At 38.7% G+C, this 20,867-nt stretch overlaps 1 protein-coding gene and 1 long non-coding RNA gene across 7 annotated transcripts in view; both read right to left on the bottom strand.

Moving 5' to 3' along the window:
* gria2b (glutamate receptor, ionotropic, AMPA 2b) overlaps positions 1–20,867 on the bottom strand; it is a 58,716-nt gene that overhangs the window by 27,589 nt on the left and 10,260 nt on the right. For all 6 annotated transcript variants that reach the window (XR_005208171.1, XM_037780131.1, XM_037780130.1 and 3 more), the window contains exon 3: positions 195–434. Coding sequence is in view for 5 of the 6 variants with exons in the window: in XM_037780131.1 (XP_037636059.1) it covers positions 195–434 (240 nt within the window). In the remaining variant the exon portion in view is untranslated. The remainder of the gene's footprint in view (positions 1–194; positions 435–20,867) is intronic.
* Positions 9,631–10,556, bottom strand: LOC119494330. The gene is made up of 2 exons (XR_005208172.1): positions 9,945–10,556; positions 9,631–9,829 (listed from the first exon to the last, which is right to left on the bottom strand). It is a non-coding gene; the product is annotated as an uncharacterized LOC119494330 (long non-coding RNA).

Here is a 20,867-nt window from a genome sequence, read left to right as displayed (position 1 = left end):
ATGCATTGAGTAGCTATAGCGCCATATGTATTCCATAAGACCCTGTCCAATTTCCAATGGAAAACCCATCAAAACAGCTGCAGCTTATGTCTTTCGTTTAGGTATTTGCTTAATGCCAACATAGGTGGCAACTTTTGGGGAATCAGATCTGGAAAGATGCTTTCAAAAGAGAAATAATGGTGTGTATGACTTACCTCGATCACTGTCGTACAGGTAGGCAAACTTGTCCCACTTGTAGTACTCGATAAGGCTGAGGAGGGGCCCCTTGATATCAGGTCTCATCTGGATGATAAACTGCTGATTCCCATCCAGAGGGAAGCTGGGCGTGATGAAGGAGACGTGGAGCGTCCCGCAAAACGACGTGATGGTGTTGACAGACTTCTTGTCGTAGAATCCGAAAATGGCGTAGACTCCTCTTGAGAACTGTGAACAGACTGAAGCAGAGGAAAGAAGTTTGTTACTGTGTGTCGCTTTATATTTAGCACACATCCTCTAAATCCTAATGTCTACTTGGCTAAAGGGTCGCATGTTGTTGAGTTTTTATTTCATGCCAGGAGTTACATTTTTCCTTTTTGAAACAAACTCTTCCGACATTAAGACCTTTATCACAATCCTTTAGAGCACATTAAGTCTGCACATGACTGTTAAGGGTCACCTCTTTCTGTTTCTCTTTGGACTGATTAATAGACAGCTTTCCATAAGCTCTGCCAGGGGAGTGCTTGTATTCAACAGTAAAAGATCCACTGTACGCCAGTAACTCTGTGAAACTTTTATGAGTTGCCCTATGACTTTCTGATACAGTGGGAATAAGCCACGTTGAGTATGTCAAGCATTCACCAAAACTGCACATTAATTCTTCATATGGGATATCCATCTGTGCTGCACCATGATATGCTGTAATGGTGCTGTCTTCTGTTTGATTTCTGCTCAGGCAGAAAACCATTTCAGGCTTCTCCTATGAGAATATGTTGCAGGGCAGATATGCTACAGCGAACAGCTTCACCACCCCCTATTAGCAGAGTATGCGTCCACGGTAGATTATATACCATACTTAATACATCTTCTTTGGAGGCCTTTAGAGCTAAATGATCACCTTTGTTAGGATCCCTTTAGGGGTATGCAACCAGCATTTATGATGACTCTGTGTGTTTGCATCAGGTTATTTGTATTACGTCCTCATCTTGTTGACTGTGCAAAATCACCTTTGTTCAATAATTCATGACCCATGCACAGGTACATAGAGTACAGTGCCTTTGCTGGCCTCCAACATCCATTATGCACAGACCAGAAAAGGGCATTGTGCACTGAAGATAAACATGAATACTGAATGTCTAAGCAACCCTGAGGTTGCAGGCTGCTTCTCAAACATTGGACCAGGGTCAGCAGATTGGCATGTTGCTTGTAAATGTGTATTGATCAAGTGTACGTTAATCAGGCTTATTGATTTGGACATATGTGTCCTCCAATGTAATTAATCCAATGAGTAATTTCCTCTTCCACAATATAACTGGGATGACTTGCTGACAAAGGGAACTGGAGTCCATATATCATATATTAGCTAGCTTGGTGTAAGTACTGTAGGCATACTGCCACGTCCGTACTGGCTGTGGCAGCTATCATTGATGAGTTGAAACATGCTGGGTTGCATAAAGAGTGACTGCTGTGGTCTTAGCAGCATGGGAATGAGGAATGATTGACATAGAAGTTTTGCTCTTCCGCCTTTATGTTAAGAGGGGATGTTTCAGAAAGGTTTCTTCAATTCCTGGCTTTAATGTTTCACATATACACACAGCGAGTAGTCTTTACAGCCACTTTCTTGTACGGTTAAGCACCGAGCAGCTTCATCAGTGAAGTTTGGGTCGAAATGAACAGCAGCTCATTAAAATTTGTCTCTGGCGAATGAATCAAGCAGCCCGCAGTATTCGGTCTTCGTCTATTCTCAAACTTTGTCCCTGCTGAACAGACAGATTCACTTGGACCATGAAACATTTAAATGAATCTAAAACCTTCTTTCTCCAATAGAGTTGTAAAGTTGGAGGAGTAATTTCAGACACCCACTGTTCTTGAAGTAAAAGTTAAATTTAATAAAAAGAAAAGGAAAGACAAATGTAACATTAAAAAAGTAACTTAAAACCTTGCTCAACACAGTGTATCATTGTCTCACTTCTTTGGATGACAGTTTGAAGTCTGTTTCACCTCTTAGGTGTGCTCTATAGCACCTGTAACCACACCAGTGATGTACACGTCTACATCACTGCTGAAAGTGGAGAAGTTAAACCACAAGAGGTCGGCAGAAACATGATCTTCACCAGTCATGTTTCTCTTTAATCAAAAATGAATTGAGTGTTGCTGGTTAATACATACAGCACTTGACAGCCCCACTAAATGCACCATCCCTTGGCAAGTGAGCCAACATGTTTAAGAGTAAGTTAATTGCTTCACTCAAGTACACCAAGTGATATTTTGTGAGATAGTGAGAGTGCTACTCATTCACTTCAAAATCTGATTTTCTACTTAGACTGACAGCGTCTTCATCCTTAAGGCTACTTCAACGCCTGCTGTCTTTTACCCCCCAGAGTCCCAAAACACGCAGAGCTCATCAAGAATGGGCCAAAATAAACGGTGGCATGGCCAGCTTTCGGCCACTGTGCTGCCCAAATCTTCACCGATCCGTCGAGTCAAGCAATTAAATGTTCATCACAGTCGTCGGGGACAAAACGCTAACGGCAGTCCGATCACCTCCATCAGTCTGTGGCACCGTTTCTAATCTTTTTAGCAGATGACAGTGGCCGGTGATGTGGCCACAGAGAGATCAGACCTCACTAATCTAATTTCACTTTTGTCTAACTGGGAGATAATAGAACCCAAAGTGTGTCTCGTCTGTTTAACTGTCGCAATCTAATTAATCTAAAATTCAGCGAAGGGGATGAAACATCCCTCAGAGGAGAGGTTAGGTTACATGTTAAACAAGCCATGGCACTCTGTTCATGGTTGAGAGATGAGAACAATGATTTTTTTTTTTTTTTTTTTTAATTCAGTTTCAGGAATTACATTTTTTTTATTAGTTTTTAGGACGGATTTGCTCCATTACATGTTCTTTTTATGATCAACACTTAACTTAAACCAACCAGAACACATTTTTCTTGATGTAGTTTGCTACATAGAGGTAAGATACCTGATGGTTAATTAATTGATGGTTACTGTGATTGCTCTTCATTTAGCTACTGTGGCACCTGTGCAATTATACACATGTAAACAAACAGTAAAACCCTTCATCCATTCTATATTACTTTATAAATGTTCCCACGGCTACATTTGAAGTCACTAGTTACCTTGCAGATTATCATTTTTTCAATTTGTGATTTTCACCGGTTTGTATCAGTTGTCTTAAATGTATTTAGCTACAAGAAGAAGCTATCCACAGTAATAAACAGTAAATAAACAGTAAATTACATTGGTAGTTTTCGAAAAATGTATCATTTTAAATTTAACTTTACCAGGGTTTTTGTATTACTGATTTTGTTTTCCGATTTCCACCCATTTTCTGATATCAGAAATAAACATTTTCTCTCAAAAAGTAAAAGATGGAAATACTGATGATACTTAATGGTGCTCTGCCTTGACAAAGCTGTTGGACAATGTAGTCTGTGCCTTGTTCTCACCAAGAGAATAACGTACTGTACTATGCATATCCTGTGTTTCACAATGGACTCCTCATTCTCCTTTATTCTGCAGCATTACACTCCCTTTATTGTATCAAACTATCTACTGTAGCAGATGAAATAGCAGTGCATGTAAGTTCATGTCATATTTTGTTTTGCAAAACATGACACTGATGGGACTTATATGCCTGACAAAGCTCACATCTGTTCTTAGAAGAAAAGAAAAACATCCTATCTCATCATGGCACCATAGAACAGAATGAATATCTAACTTCACCCCCTGAAGCTAACAGAGCCGTAGCGTTTCCATCTGTCCCTGTGTCACGTCCGTCCATTGTCATGTTTCTAAGTCTCTCTTCGCTGGCACACTCTCGCTGGTGAGCTTGCTGAGTTTGCCCAGGATTAAAACTCTCTGAGCTCATGCTTAGAGACTGGATATCCACCATGACTGCGCTGCAGCTTATGCCAGAGCGAACAGTTTGACAACATGTTACTTTATTACCAAATTCACATCCAGAGGCCATGCACTTCACCCGTTTGTCAATGCAGCGGCTGTTCAGAGACGATTTTGCTGGCTCTGGAATGTGACAGCAAAAGAATGAAACAAAAGAGGTTTTTAATGGGCGAGACATCTACGTGTGCCTCTTCAATAAGGAATTTAGAAATGTTTCATTAAGGAAGAAAAGCCTGCCACAAACAGTAACGTTTAGAAACAGTGAGGATTGTGGAAAAAGCCATTAAGCCTCTGTCACATCTGACCGATTTTCAATGAAACCAGGGAGTATTTGCCCTCAGAAGTCCTTCTCCGAACACAGAAAAAAAATGAAGTGACTGGGTAAATCTTTTTGTATAGTGTTGATGAGGTCACCCTAATTAGTCACCATGAGCAAAATGTTGAAACAAATCGTATTATTGCTCACCGCAGGGTCTGTAAGCTGTGTTAAAGACCAAGTTTTCCCTCTCTATCTTTCTGCTCGAAAAGATAAAATAAAAAAAAAAATTCAGTTCTCACTTAATCTGGGAATGTTTAAGTAAGATAAACACACTGTCGACTTGGGGATTTGTAATCCTGACATTGTAGTTACAGACAATGGTGCATAGCGCATAATACATTGCATGTACACTTATGCATGTATGTCTGGTTTGGCTGTGTTTGGCTGTTGGTGTGAGAGCTGAAAATTCATCTTGAAAGTTTTTAATTTAATCCGTAAATAAGTAATGTCGCCTTTTGACGAGGATGTGAAACATGTGGTGTATGCCAAAGCGGAAGCTGTATGTAGAACAAGAGCAGGACAGACAATAATTACTGTACAGTATGTCTCGGATTTATTCAGCTGCATTTAAAATGTCATCAAAAAGGTTGTGTTATTTAGAAAAAAAGAACAAGTACAACTGGAGAACAACTCTCTAAAAGTGTGGAATAGAAGATGGCCATGCATTGACACTTTCTACATTGGAATATTTGCAAAGAAAATTACTTCTTTATCAAAACTGCCTAGAGAATTACATTAATGGAATCTGCAACACCATGCTCTTCAGTGAGAGCCTTGGTTTCTGTTTCCTCTGCCTTCAGACTAACATTTTTGATACAGCAGCTTCAAACACACCACATGCTTTAAGGATTCGGGATCCTTAATGGTTATTTCCTGAACTTTATTGTTTTATCTCCTGAGCTGTATTAAAGGTCAAGACATACCTTTAAGATTTAAGGTTCAGAATTTGGCATTCTAATGTCCTTTTTTTTGACTGGATTTGACACATGCTGAAGCTTGCAAATGTATATCTACGTATATCCACACACTGCCTACAAGTGGAATTGTTTTCTCTCCATACACACATCCCTGTACTTCTATCTTTGTGAGGACCCTCATTGACATAATGCATTCCCTAGCCCCTTACCCTAACCTTAACCATCACAACTAAATGCCTAACCTTACCCTAAACCTAATTCTGACCTGAACCTTAAAACCAACTCTTAACCCTTAAACAGGCCTTTGAAGAAGTGAGGACTGGCCAGAATGTCCTCACATTCCAAAAATGTCCTCACTCTGTTGGTTGAAAACTTGCTTTGGTCCTCACTATGTAGCAAGTACAAGAACACACAAACACACACACAAGCATGCTCACACACACACACAGGTGAAACTGTTTGTCTGATTGTCTGAGTATGAGTGAAGAAACCAATTTGCCCTTGTGAAGTTTTTGGACTTTAAGTTATCTGTAAGATTGTTGGGTTTGCTAAAAAGGTCTTTCAGTAGATTGGGTTATCAGAGGCAGCTTTAAATGGCAACATTTGAACTTTCAAAATCCAAGATAATGAGCTTATAAACAAATGTGCAAAGTGACTAATTTTACTTCCACAGAGAAAGTAAACATATCCAAGAGATATGTTTAAATACCTGGTGGCATTATAAGTAAGGGATAATGTACAGTGAACTGGTCATTGTTGTGAAAGAATCCCCGACAGGCCGATGCGTTCGCGGAGGGGTCTCTCATCGCCCTGAAGGGGATTCTTTCACAACAATGATCTGTACATTAACCCTCTTATTACTTAAGAAATCAATAATTTGACACAAAAGCGGTCCGACAGTCCGACATCTGCTATAAAGAAATTACAGACTGCAGAACGCCGTGATTGATTAACACAGCTGTGTAATAAAGTAGAATAAAAGATTTATCTCTCAAAATCTTTGTGCATTTTACTTACTTATTCCTTCATTGGTTAATTAATTTCTGTTTTTAATATAATATTAATATAATATAATATATATAAAATTAAATATTATATATAATATAATATTAATATAATATTATATATAATATTTAATTTTAATATATTATTTAGGAGAATGATTTATTTATTGAGTACAGTAAATGCTTAATGAATGTTGATATAATATCAAGATAGAAAAAATGCAATGTTTGCTGTCTGTATCCCTCCAAAGCAACACTGAAATATATATATATTTTTTTAATAACTGGCTTCACTGAAATGTGCCATGGATGTAAAGCATATGCTCAGTGTAGACTACTGCAGCATTAAACATAAATCAACATTTATCATTTGCAGTTACAGTTTGTTAGTTTTGTTTGTGATGTCTAAAGTTGTGTTTTAATGGCTAGACTCTGGAAAGATTATCTTTAAAGTAACAACTTCATACATTAATCCTGCAGTAGTTCCTGTACATTATTTGTACCACAGGTTTATAAGCACTCGTCAGGCACTCTGTGGTCATCAGAAGGTCCTAATCACCTCATTATCACCAGCATGTTAAATTTGTCCCAGCTGTGACTCCGGCTATGTGTTTCACCTTCCAAGGAGAAGGTGCACCCTGTGAAATATATTTAGCTGTCCCAATTAGCTGACCTCCTTTTCACCACCATGGCACTGAAGGCAACTCCACCACTCCACCACTGTTTGAATTACTGCTCTGTCACTGATCAGAGATTAAACTTGCATAAATTAACTGCTAATAAAACATCAAAATTCTGCTGACGCATCTAATATGCCTTGCATCAGTGTGAAATATTATGACAGATCCTGGTAATTTATTTAGTCTTTTAGCAAATATTTTTTTTTCTTTCTGTGTTCACTTCTTTGCAAATTAATTTAGTTTGATCATTTCAAATTATAAAGCCATTATTTTTTTTTATATTTTCTGTATGTTTAGATGTGATTGGTGTCATACCATGTTTAGGCTTAATGACGTTTGCATTTTTTTTTAAATTAACATAACTCAACGTTCTAGGACACTTTGGCATGCATTAGTGCTTTTGATTAAAAATTAGTTTGAAAAGTAACTGTAAAAAATGAAATAAAACTAGCAAGAAAATGTTTAACTGCAGGGTTTACCGTAGGTTTTTATGCAGCTCTAATGATTAGAGAGGGCATTCATTGAATCAGCAGTGGACACCACTGATATTTAATGGAGGCCCAGTGCATCAGCAAAATGATGAATCAGTTTAACACTCTCACACACACACAGACCACGTCACTGTGGTGGTGATGATCATCAGCACTCCAGTCACATCTAACAGAACTGACTGTTAGATATCTCACCCTCTTCAACACGCCTGTTCTCACCACAGAGAAAAAGGCTTCTGGGCTTTGGGACTTTTATGTAAAACAGATCTGTCACCAGTTGGCGAGGCGGCTTACAGCCACCACCCCTTTTGTCAGAGCAACCTGAGCACATTTGTCACTGATATAGTTGCTGCACGGCTAGATTTTGACCTTGTATACCTAAAATAAACTGGACAAACTGGGTGGTTTGCCAGTGCCCTCCAAAATGACCCATATGACTGGTTTAAAAACAACTCATGAGGGATTTCTAACCTGCCAACTGATGTTTAAGGTATGGTTTACACAACTAAAACTGCTTGGGTAAGGTTAGGAAAATATCACTTTCAGGATTCAAGAAAACAATATGTTTACTGTTGGTGACTAACAGGATGAGAACCACAGTCTCCAGTGTAAAAGGCATATGCTTTTTATACCCGACCAACATCTCCAGACTTTTTCTTTTGGCTTTTTGTCATGATTCTTCTGCCTTAGATATTAAATGAAATTTCATTGCAAATGCTGTTGTATGTTTGTTTGTCTTTCGTGGTCATCGCCCATGCATGTAGACCAAAATATCCTAGAGGCAACCTTGTGACCTATAAAATCATGGTCAAGTATAGGACATTGTCATCAGCAAATAGTTTTATAGTAAACATAAGGATGATTAGGTTTCTATACTGAACATATCTGCAAAATGTTCATTGTCAACATATCTCATTTGTTAATTCCTGCAATATCTCCTTGTTACTAAATCCAACCCTTTCTCACTCTCAACCTGTCTGTTATGTGACGCATATAGCTTTCAACTAACTCTAATGTAAACCCATCCACGTAATTATTCGACAGGCAGAGCAACTGACGTGATATAAAGAGCGAGACAATCTGCTTACGGCGGGTGGGAAACCCAGGATACCGCTCTTTGTGTCCCGTGTGAAACCAAGTCAACATTGACTTGTTTTACTGTAGTTTTGTTACGTAACTCCCGTGCTTTACTAATGCCAGTTACGTAAGGAGTGTAGTTATTTTACGTAACAAGCATACTTATTTAAAGCTATGTTGGAAGATTATTTTGAAAAGACACTATGCATGTAACAAGTGGAAAGTGGCACGCCAGAATTGCCAGACTTTCTTAATAAAGATAAATAATAAATAAATTAATACATTTTGTATGTTTCTAATTAATCATAGGCAGCAGGCACCTTTCAAGCATTTGGCCTTTCAGAGTCCTCCTGTCTGACTTGCAATGAAACAAGGATAACTCAAAGATACTTTCGAAACCAAAATCGTTGCTGTCGTCCTCTTGTAATATCAGACTTTTTTCTTTATTAAATATTAACTTCCTTATCATTACACTTCAGACAGAGATGTTTCTGACTTGAGGCACTGATACAAGAACAATTTTGACTTTCATCTTCTATTCTCGTCTCTGTGAAGCCCTCAACTGAATTCCTATTCACATCGATCCCAAAGGATTTCTTTAAGTTAAGGGATTATAAAAGACCTTATCAGCGGGCTGTAACCTGCAACACTTAAGGAAAGTGAAAATGTATCAATAAGCTATCAAATTGATGGAGCATAGGCAGTGTTTTATAACTTCTAAGAGCTTTTGTCTGCAGCCCGTAACAACATGATCTGGTTTCATTCCCTCTGTAGACTGTTGCCAGGGTAACATATTTCAGCCATGTTCCCTCTCTACTGCAGACAATATTCACCTCGGCATGTCATTTCATGTAGAGTTGAGGCTTTAAATGTCATTTTTTCTGAAAGCAACTGAATAAATAAGCCAAATGGGTTAGATTCCTGCTCCACAGCTCCACTTGTTTTAAGCCATTTCTCAAAATGACTATGAATAAAACATGTAAAAAGCTTCCTATATGACAAAGCAAACATACTACTGAAATCTCATCGTTATTAAAATTATTTCATTGGTAAGACAGGTATATATTGCAGTGCAGCACCGCAGGCTGTTGCCTTGGGGGACAGCTCTCAGTCACGCTCTCGAGTGGCCGATAGGAAGACTTCTGGGAGGTGTCACTGTGGGCCAGCAAGGCGTACTAGGAGGTGTTTTTGTCTGCCTTCGAGCAGCTCTTCCGGCAGCTGGTCTCTAGAAGAACAGTACAGCTCAGTTCTTATCAACTTCTGACTCCCCCCTCCTCCCTTCTCCCATCCTATTTCTCCCTGTCTCCTCTCTTTCTCCCTCTCTCGCTTTGTTCACTGACCTGTTTCCTGGAGGCTTTCTGACTGAGGCTGTGGATGGAGGATGGAGGTTTCACAAGAACGGAGTCAGATGAATGTTCTCTATACTAAAGGCCCAATGTGCGATCGTTGTAGAGCACCCCCAATGTCCCGATCGTCCTTTCAGCTCTAGCCTTTTGTTGTTATTTGAATGCTTCACCAGTAGCTGGAGGCATGGGGTGAGGAGTGATTGTGTGTGGAGCCGTGGAAGCTGCCTGAACAGCTCTGATATGCCAGTTACTGACTAAGTTGGACGGCTGATTAGAGTTGCCACTTGCCACTAACTAACATTGTACTGCACTTGACAGCATTTCTCCTGTGCATATTGAATCAATAGCATTAACAGCATCAAAACAGCTCCACTGATGTTATACATGAAAGTCGGTTATTAGTCATGATTAGTATTAGTCATTCAGCCAATGAAAACAGTAGGTCTATAATTCTGTAGCTCTGGAGGAGCTTTTTTTAAGTTTGTAACCAGTAAGATTTTAAAGCAGCAGTGGGTAGAATTGGAGCAAATCTGATTAAAAAAAGTTATTTTTATAAAATGGTCACTATATCCTGACAGAAGTTCATGAGACAGGTAATCTGAAAAAAAAAAATGTGTGCGTCTGTGTCCTCCAGTGCTCCTAATGGCATCTGCAAGATTTCACAGACCCGAAGAAAACAACCAATCAGAGCAGCTGTCAATCACTCGCGAAACTCGTCAAACTTGGCAGCACTGATCAAATACGAAACAATATTCTGCTACTGTAATGTCTATTTCTCGCCTCAAATGTTTTCAGAAACATCTTGTAGTGTACGGTTTAGCTGTAAAATTAGAAAGTTTGTGACCCGGCAGCCATGTTGAGATCAGTTGAGGAAATACCAAGCACCGCCCACCAGCCGGAGCACCGCCAATAGGAACGCTCTCTCTCTGAAATGACCTATGGTTGGCCAAAGTCTTCCATCACGGGCCAGATTTTCTAAAGCCTGAAAACAGAGCCATGAGGAGGCACAGAAGGCTAGTTTTCTCTCAAAACACTTGAATTACAATATGCTGAAAGGTTGTTATGGCATTTTTTCCAGATGATGCCAAAAACATTCTGCCTACTGAAGCTTTAACAGCTTGGAAAAATCCTTTACAACATCCTCTGCAATAAACTCAAACAAAAAGATGACATCTAGTTGCACTGGTGTAGGATCTGGGGTTTTTGGAGCTTAATAAAAGTGATAAAGTGTCCTCTGAACAATTGAAAACCACTCTTTATCTGTCTCTTGCGAGCACCCCGAATGTGTGGAAGTGCGATAAGACTCTTTTAACATAACAGCTGTATCCTTAGTGATATAATAGTGTACGTAATAGCAGCTAACTTTACTGATATCTTCTAATAAAGCCAGGTAAACGTTTCCCTGTTTCCCCGTTAACCCCTTTACCTTTAAATGACTTGAATTCAGTCACTAAAGGTGTGCGAGCGTGTGTGTGTGTGTGTGTGTTACGCTCAGAGTAATCTGCTCACTAAAACAATTGTGTTTAATTCCCTGTTCAGTCATGTAAGACCTGTTTTAAACACTGATCTGGATTGGAATTTTTAATAGACAGCTTTTCTGAAGGACACATAAATTCACGTATAAATGCTGCATATTTCAAAGAACCACTATTATTGGTCCATCATGAGACACGCAAATGTCTCATTAAGTAGCACCTAATCTTGCAAAAAGACACATTTCCAATTAGTAGCAGCTCAGTCTTACATCTTAGATCTGAAAAAAGAGAAGCGCTGTGTTGTATTGCTGTGCACAACCACGCCAATCCATCCCACTAAGCACAACACAGAATTCTTCAGCCTTATTGATTCGATGATGTCGGCCCATACATCACACACAGCTACTTTGTCCGCATTCCATCTGCCTCCTGTAATAAAACATACCGTATGTCCGCTGACCTTTAGCGGAAATACCAAAGCAGACTTTAGATCTGCTGCTCTATGTTCTAATGATCTTGGAACCTGCCCGAGCTAAATTAGTTACATCTATAAAAACACAGCTTCATCCACCATCTGAGGGAGCAGCTGCCATAGCAACCAGACACTGAGTGTTCGCTGAAGATGAATAAGGACCAACTCAGACAGGTGGAGCGAGGCAAAGAGACAATAAACATGATCCTCTCTTTGATGGTTCCTGTTTAAATTACATTTTTTATATCACCCTTGGCCTCTCATCAGCTCACCATCTCCATTTGACCCCTGACTCATCCCCTCTTCCGAGGCCCTGAGCTCCTCCCTCTGTCCCCGACCTTCACACAACCTTCTATCCAGCATCCATTCATTTCAATAATTGAATTAATACATTCAGTGTGCTGAAAAATGGTATTCAATTTTGCATTCTTAGAATACACATTAGTTCTACTTTAACATGTAGAAATTACAACAGTGATGAAGCTGTGTGGTTATTTGAAAATATAGTACATCCTCCAGTATGTCAAAAGCAAGTATTGTCTTTTGCCATTATACCCTATTGGGTTGATTTAGGCTCTGCTACCATTAAGCAGGTATTTAATGAATTATTACGAGCCAGGGACATGGCCAGCGCAATACAATAAAGGTCTCTAATCAAGGCTGCGTAAAAGACGGTGAGGAAGGGTGGAATCGCTCTTAAAACTGAACCCAATTAAGCGATTGACAGCCATAGTACATTTAAACGGCACTAATCCTGTAAGCGCTCAGAACGGGCAAGCGTTCCAAACGGCTGCCCTCCGAACAGGCACGCCCCTCCGACAACGCTGCAAGCAGCAATACCGGTGTTATGTTGAATACTGTTTCCCTGTCAATATGTTTCCCCCTACCTAAAGACTGGTTTCATACACAGTTCGTAGCTATGGTAATGCACTGTAATTTGTGTATATCCCACAGAATCATGTACCAGGAAATATAAAGAGCGATGAACGCCGAGGAGGATTTGATGGTATCACGTAACTGACGTACTTGAGTAACGTCATTTCTGGAGTTATTTGAAGCCAACCACGATCTGTTCCTAAGTCTAACTAAGACGTTTTGCTGCCTAAACCTAACCAAGTTGTTTCCTGTGAAAACAGAAGTTTATTTTAAAAAGACTGTATGCATGTAACGAAACAGAAATTGACAATTGTTGCTGGACATTCGCAGGAAAATGAACGAAAAAGGAGGAATAATTTTTTTGTAAGATATCATAGGAACCGTTATATGACAATACGTTGACCTAAACCTGAACCAACCCTTTATCCCTAACCCTAACCACAGAGGGGGGCACTATCATTATAACAGGAGGTAAACACTATTTGACGGGGGAACAAGCTTGGACATAACGCATTTGGCCACGCCCCAAGCGGGCATTGCACTAGTACTTATAAAACAGTATAAATTATAAATAAAGGCATGTATCTTATATAAGCATGTTTCAAATACAGCACTTAACTTAAATAAAGTATAATGTACTGTAAATTCCTGGCCAATATTCGAAAATGTACGGCATACAATACTATACTGTAATACATTGTATTGGGTAATAGAGGATATGCCATAATTAAACATTTCTGAATGTTAAAAAGGAGATGATGAGATGCACACTGACTGTTATTTACATGAAACATCCCGCTGAGAGGAAGACAGCAACTCCTGTGTGAGTGGCTTAATTTTTAATACACAGTGCTCCCCTTGTACTGCTTAAAACATGTTTGACATTGCACCTTTGTCAAAGCGCCAGTGAAATCTCCCGTAGAAAAATATAGAGATTACACAATACTCCGACTTCAAAAGGAAGCAAACGGAGTTGTGACCTTCCGGAGGCCTCGGTTTTCAACAATAAAGTCAGCATGAAAAAGTAAGATTGAGGTTGCAGCTGCGGCCCTTTCATGGGATTTGATGTTTTCCTCACTGTGAGGGATTTTCATACGAATTGGACTTTTTTTGACAAACAAACCTGTTGCACAGAAGGCTGCTTTGTTGTGCACAACACAAAACAGAACTTGTAATGTTAAGGTAACAATGGACCGTGACATGCTGTTATTTTCTCAGCAGTAATGTATTTGCCTGGCTGAAAAGTATAGCGGTGTATTAAGGTATTAAATGTGATTAGGAGAGTAATGTAGTAGAAATTGTGAGAATTATGGATGGTTTAATAGGTAGTTTCCTATCTTTGTTCAGTCAAACTTTCTTTGATTGAGTAAGTACAGCTTAATGTAAGTGAGTTGATGATAAACTGAGCCAAGTATCTGCAATGGAGTCTGGATAATGAATCTGCAATAAATTGGCATGGTGAAGGCTATTGGCAGAATCCTCTTGTTTCGTTGTCTAGATCTTTGTAATAAACAAGGGTGACCCTGAATAGTTGACAATTCAACCTAAAGAGCTGGATTCCACAGCCAATCTCACAGCCAAAGCATCGCAGTGGCGTAAAAATGTGGTTATGAAAGAAAGGATTATTCCATTCGAGCTATATGGGGCTGCTGAATGTCCGATTTTACACAGAATTGCTTGGTTGCTTCCAATAAATCATAATATAAAGCCCAATTTGGTATAAATATCAGCCTATTAATAATACTGTAGATACAAGTTTGAAAATAATTCACATGCTTTCAATCAATCTCCTTAATGTGCATGAATAAATCACCATATAGACTTAATTGCACAATCCAAACTTGCAGGACCATTGGAGCAGCATCTTGGCGACAGCCTCAGAAAGGTTAAACAACAACAACAACAACGTAAGGCTGCTGTTTCAAAATCAAAGAATGCATTAATTAATCAGAGCAATCTTTCTATAATTATATAAAGCTTAAACAGAAAAGATGATCTACTTAAAAAGACCACTACGATTGTCCAACATTAAATATACAACTATTACAACTAGACAACTATTGGATGATATACCATGAAATTTTGTACAGACAGTCGTGGACTGTAAGGCTGGGGCGATTCGTCGACGTAGTCGACGAAGTCGATTACGTAAATACATCAATCACCTGACAAGAAGGCATCCCGGAGCGCTGAGTGGAGAAGACAGCAGCAAGACACCGCTGTAAGTCCTGTTGACTTTTTCCCCACCGGGTATGATCTATTAAGATTGCAAAAGCGCGGGCGTGTTTCTGTTAGCAGTAGTCATTTAAAGTCGTTTTAAAATGTTTCTTCATCACCACCATGTTAAAAGTATTGTAACGTAACGTAACATTACACCATGCGCAGTTTTATTTTTTTCTGTTTACTTTAACGGCGATGTGTGAGTGATAAAATGGCTTAAAGTAACATTACATATTGATCTACAGTCTGTGACTGTTAGTCTGTAAATAGTTTCAATTATTTATCTTGGTCCACACTGATGCAAAAGTACATTTGCAAGTCTTTATCTAACTGTATATTATTACAGTGATTGAATAAATCCATGTCTAAACCATTTTAAGTTTTAAGTTAAGTACTTAAGTAAAAATACTGATGAGGCTTATTATTATTATTATTATTAGCCTAATGTCATAACACAACAGTGCTATGGAAATTAGACCAATTTTAAAATGTGCCACTATTATCATTATTCTAATGCTTTCTGTGTCTCTTTTTCAGGACGAGACAAAGCAGAGTGGACTTTTTCCACAAAAACAACATTGCACTTTATTCCTTTTACATGAATTTACAATGCAAGCTCTTATTTTAATTTTATTTTGGAGAAATTTTATGTTGGCCTGAAAAAAGATTACCAGTAAAGACTGGGATATTTTTCGTTGTTAAATAATGCCATAATACTATTCTTGTTTTATGTATATGTTTATAAGAGAAGATATTTGAATAAAGTATTGAAATAATAATGAGTCAAGTTTTTGATATTTATTTACTTATTTATAAAAAAAATATTTCGAATAATTGATGAATTAGTCGTTAGATTAATCGACTAATTGAAAAAATAGTTGTTAGATTAATCGTTAAAAAAATAATCGTTAGGTGCAGCCATAGTGGACTGTCAGGATGAAGCCCACTGACTCTGGTGATCCTCTGACTAAGGCCACCAGCAGGTCAAAGGTTTCACTTATCCTATGAAATATCACAACATCTACTAGACTGATTGCCACACAATTATATACAGACGTTCATAGTTTCACAGATGATGAATCTTAATGACTTTGATGATCTTTCACTTTTCCTCTAGCGCTACAATGAGGGTTGACATGAAATGTCTCGACAGCTACGGTATTGGCAAGATCACCATGACATTTGGTTCAGACTACATTTGGTTCGGGCCTGACTCAATATTTCATTTTACAATTATTGTGGCCAAAATTTTCATGGTAAACAGTGTCATCACAATAGCATCGAACTTTCCCGAAATACTATTATATCTAAAATACTGATAAGCTATTTCACACCATATTCACATTGGACTTGGTCAAACCTGACAAACAAAACAATGAACTGTGTCATGTTGGGTGCTAATAGTTCAAAGGCAGAATGTTAGATAGAGTTAGTAGTTATTTACCTTTCTTTTTCTGACAATGATCATAAACTGCATTTGTAAAAGTGCCTTAAATTTGATCGAGTTACAAGTAGAAACAACATGATACAAATCTGAATATCCCTGTGTACATTATCTGAATTCCCATGAGGCAGAGCTATAGAGAAAATAAAAGGTCAGCATTTGGATGTATTTTATTGGATGTAATGTTATTATTCTTTTTTTCTATCTGGCCAGAAAATGGTGAAATCAGAAAATGTCCGATAATTTATGCAGCTGCCCTCTTTTCCCAGTGTTTCTCCTGCTGTTTTATCACAGCAGGGGAGACGTGGAGCTGCTAAGAGATGCGAGGGCTGTTTTTTTCATCTTGTTTCATTTTGAAATGTTTGTGTTGGACTTTATTTATTTAACAGCACATCAACATATATAAACAATAATAGAATATGCAAGGGAGGCCAAAAGCCTAACAGGCTTATCACGGATATCCCCCCAGTTGTGATTAAAACAATCAAATGAAATAAATTTAACTGATTACAATTTTGAATAAAATAATAATAATAAAAAAGTCTCAGACAGATATGAAAAGCAATATATAACTAAATAATAATCATAGAAAAAAATAACTCCAAGAAAATAAGACTAAACCTGGACTAAATGGCAGTTTCAGGATTATCTAAAAAATATGTTACATCATACTGTAGGTCCAAACCCATCATGTTCCAAACTCAGAGCCCACCTGTCCATGAGCAACCTTACTCTTGTCTACTTCATGACCAACAGTCTCTTATCTAACTCTAGTTTCACTGTGTCAAAATAGGAGATGACAGTTGGGAGTCAGTCTGGAGTCACCTCTTGCCTGCTGCAACACAACACTCATCCTGTCTGCTGCCTGAATGTGTACGTGGCTGAATATATGTGCTCTGCGAGTGTGTCTGTATGTGTCTGTTTGTTTGCCCTCTCTCTCAGACACCTTTTGCACACAATGATCTCACCTGCCAGTGGACACGATGCTGACCTAGTTTGGCCCGCCACCGGCCAAAGTCCTGTCTGTCTGTGCCTCGTCATATTTCACTCCTATTTGTTTTCTTATCTCCTTCTAACCATCCATGTCATTGTCCATTTAATGGCTTTGTCTGAGCACCTAATAAATACTCGTCTGTCCTTATGGTTGATCCCTCTTTGAATTGGTTTTATTTTTTGGTTATTTGACTTTAGATGACGCTGAGGAGCACACTAGATCCAGTTAGACATTATGGTTTTCAATATATGCTATAGGCGCTGTATCATATTGTTTTGTGATTGATTAATTTGCTCAAAACCTGAAGATTGAATGCTTTCCTATTAGCATTGTTGCCATTTCTGTTGACTACTTCTACTACTACTACCAATGGAGGTCCGCAACGAGAAAGAACTAACCTATTAAATGCCCCATTAAAAGGTCAGTTCACCTACATTATAAAAAAAACAAACATATGTTTTGCACTTAACTGTAGCGGTATCTAGCCATGCAGATGATTTAGAATTTATGGTGAATATGATTTAATTTGGTGCTTCCAGCATTGAAATGTACAAATAATATAAGTACGCCATCACCGTTTTTTATAGATATAAAGTAGGTAAATAAAACCAAAAAACGTTTGCATGGCTAGATACTGTACCACCAGAGATAAGTGAGAAAAAACGTTGTTTGTTTGTTATTTTGTTGTTCATATTTTTCAGTTATTGCTATTTTGATAAAAAGAAAGCCTCCAGCATTTAACCTCCAAGCCTCTGAGTGGGCGAGCCAGTACAGTTTATGTCTGTGATTGACAGCTGAGCTGACAGGGACAACGAGACACTGTCGCCGGTAAATGTAGCTTATGAGCCAAGGACAGACAGTATTTTGTTGCATGAAAAATAAAGACCATAATTTAAAAAAATGACCAGTCAAATTAAAGCGTCTGTCTGCTTGTAGATAAGAAGGAGACATCAGCTAAAACGCAAATTAAGTTTACAGTTCAAAGTCTGTGGCTCTATCTGTGTTTTGTCTCAGACCGTTGTCACTGTCGCCATCAATAACATCAATAACATCAATAACACAATGGTGATGCCACTGTTGGTGCAAATGAAAACTCCTTCTATACAAAGAGACTCAATGTTATTCTGATTCAGTTGTTAATGCACAGCAAGGATTTGCCAAGATCAAGGGCATACTTTTGTACTTTTAACCTGCAGCTGTTGTAATCTCAGTCTTGGAAAAGGTTTGGTGGTGTTTGACTCTTTTCTGCCACCTTTGCTATTATTGTTTCCTTGTCTGATTTTGAAATGCTTTAAGAAGTTGGGAACGGACTGTTCTCTTTCCTTTTAGAGCAGCACAGTAATAGACCAAAACTACACAAGAAAACATAAACACAGAAGAGCAGAAGAACACCCCCGCACAAACCTTCCTGGTACAAAGACACAATGAAACATCTGCTGCATAGCCAGCCTAAAAACCAGACAACTGTCCTGTTTCCAATCCGTGAACTCCCTGTACATTCCACTGAATCCATCCCTGACTGATCCATGAGACGGGGCCGATCAAAGAAAGTGCCCACGGACGGTGGCCTTACAGACCTTCACATGGTGAAACACCCAGGGTTCCTTTAATGGGGACAAACATCATCTGAGAGTCACGCACTATGGGGGGGGGCAAGATGGCTGGCAACCAAGTCAACTCTCCCTGTGAACACTCAAAACTTCACTCGTCTGTGATGATAATAAACAGTTCTCTGCATTGGAAGCTTTTTCAACTTTATTATCACCAAGGGGAGATGTGTCCTGCAGGCAGATCACACAGAGACTTAAACATGAAACATAAAACTGTTGTCGTGCAGGGAGCAGCGCAGGCAGGAAGGACCCAAATGCAGACTCAGGCGGTCTGATACAAAGAAAATACTTTTAATAAAGCAAAAAGGCTTACAAGCCGAGAGTCCAAAAAGCTGGCAGGAACAGCAGGCAGATACAGATAAACAAAACTCCGTGCAGCAATGAAGACGAGGAAGACGAACTGAGAAAAGACAAAGGACATACCAACACGTTCTCATCTCACCTCGTCACATACTGACGCTTTGTCAGACCTCTCGGCGTTACATTTCGGTTACAGTAAACACGTGCTTATTGTTGTTAATTAACAAAAACACTTGATGGATTAGGCAATAAAATGACTTAGTTAGGTTTAGGAAAAAACATATTTGGGCTTAAAATGTCTACATTTGTACAGTGAAAATGTGACTTGGCGTTGTGAACAAGGGGCAAGAACGATCAGCTGATTGTAAAGTGAAAGTGAAACGTAACTTACAGCACACAAACAGCGGTCTCCTGGATCCTGTGTTGGACCCGCCTGTCCCATGTGTCTCTTTTGCTTTTTATAATACGTCACCACAGCAATTTATCTGAGCGTTTACTGTTGCCAGAGATGGTTTTACATTGTAGTTAATGGAAAGCCCAGTGCATCTCATACCGGTGCTAAAGCGTGCCTTGTGCGGCGGAATCAAACGCCAACCTGTCGTGACAAAGCATCGGTGTTTGACGCCCTGTGAATGAGAATGAGCTGGACTTACACAAGGGAAGGAGGGAGATGAAGAGGAACAGGTGAAACTCATCAGGGCGGGGCAGACAATCACACAGGCGGGAAACAAACAAAGGTAGGAAGTAAATCAGGACACAAGAGGAGGACTTTTAAACTAAAACAGGAAACAAACACAAACAAAAACCCTAGGACCGCATGACCAAAACGCTTTCAGGGTGAAGACTCGACGTTTGATGATAGCTTGATATGAATTTCTTATCTTTCCAAAGTTATATTCTCACTTCCCACTGAGACATTCCTTTTATCACATTGTGTCTTTTTATTTCTATCATATGTCATTGTCAAGACATAAAACCATAACAGAGTGAGTTGAGGTTGTGAAACATGAATGATAAATATCAGATTTTCCTGTGGGTCCCTCATAATAAAAAATAAGACATTTTTTAGATACCGATTGTAAAAGACACAGAAAACAGTTCAGCCTCAATAGACCAGAATGCAAAACAGCCACAAGGCATGCGACATTCTTTTTAATATAAATTTTTAACAACATTTTAGGTTTTTGCTTTTTCCACCCAAATACACACCCAAAGTCGAATTCAAGCTCTGTTTACTGAAGAGTGCTGAAAGTCATTCTGGGAAAGGTAGGTAATCAGTAACTATAGAAGTAGGCAAGGTACACAAAGAGAATACCAGTAAAATGCAATAGGACTGGGCAATATGGAAATTAAATATATAGTGACATTTTTGATCAAATACCTCGATATCGATATTGCAATGATATCGTAGGGTTGACTTTTGGTGCTTTCATAATATATTTAGACAATGAGATTTTTGATAAATAATAATCAGTAATGTGGATGAATGAAAGTGGTTAAAGGAAAATAATAGAACAGCTGTAACA

Source organism: Sebastes umbrosus, chromosome 9 (genome assembly GCF_015220745.1).
Source record: "Sebastes umbrosus isolate fSebUmb1 chromosome 9, fSebUmb1.pri, whole genome shotgun sequence".
Classification (NCBI taxonomy): domain Eukaryota; kingdom Metazoa; phylum Chordata; class Actinopteri; order Perciformes; family Sebastidae; genus Sebastes; species Sebastes umbrosus.
This window is presented reverse-complemented; position numbering and strand designations above follow the sequence as displayed.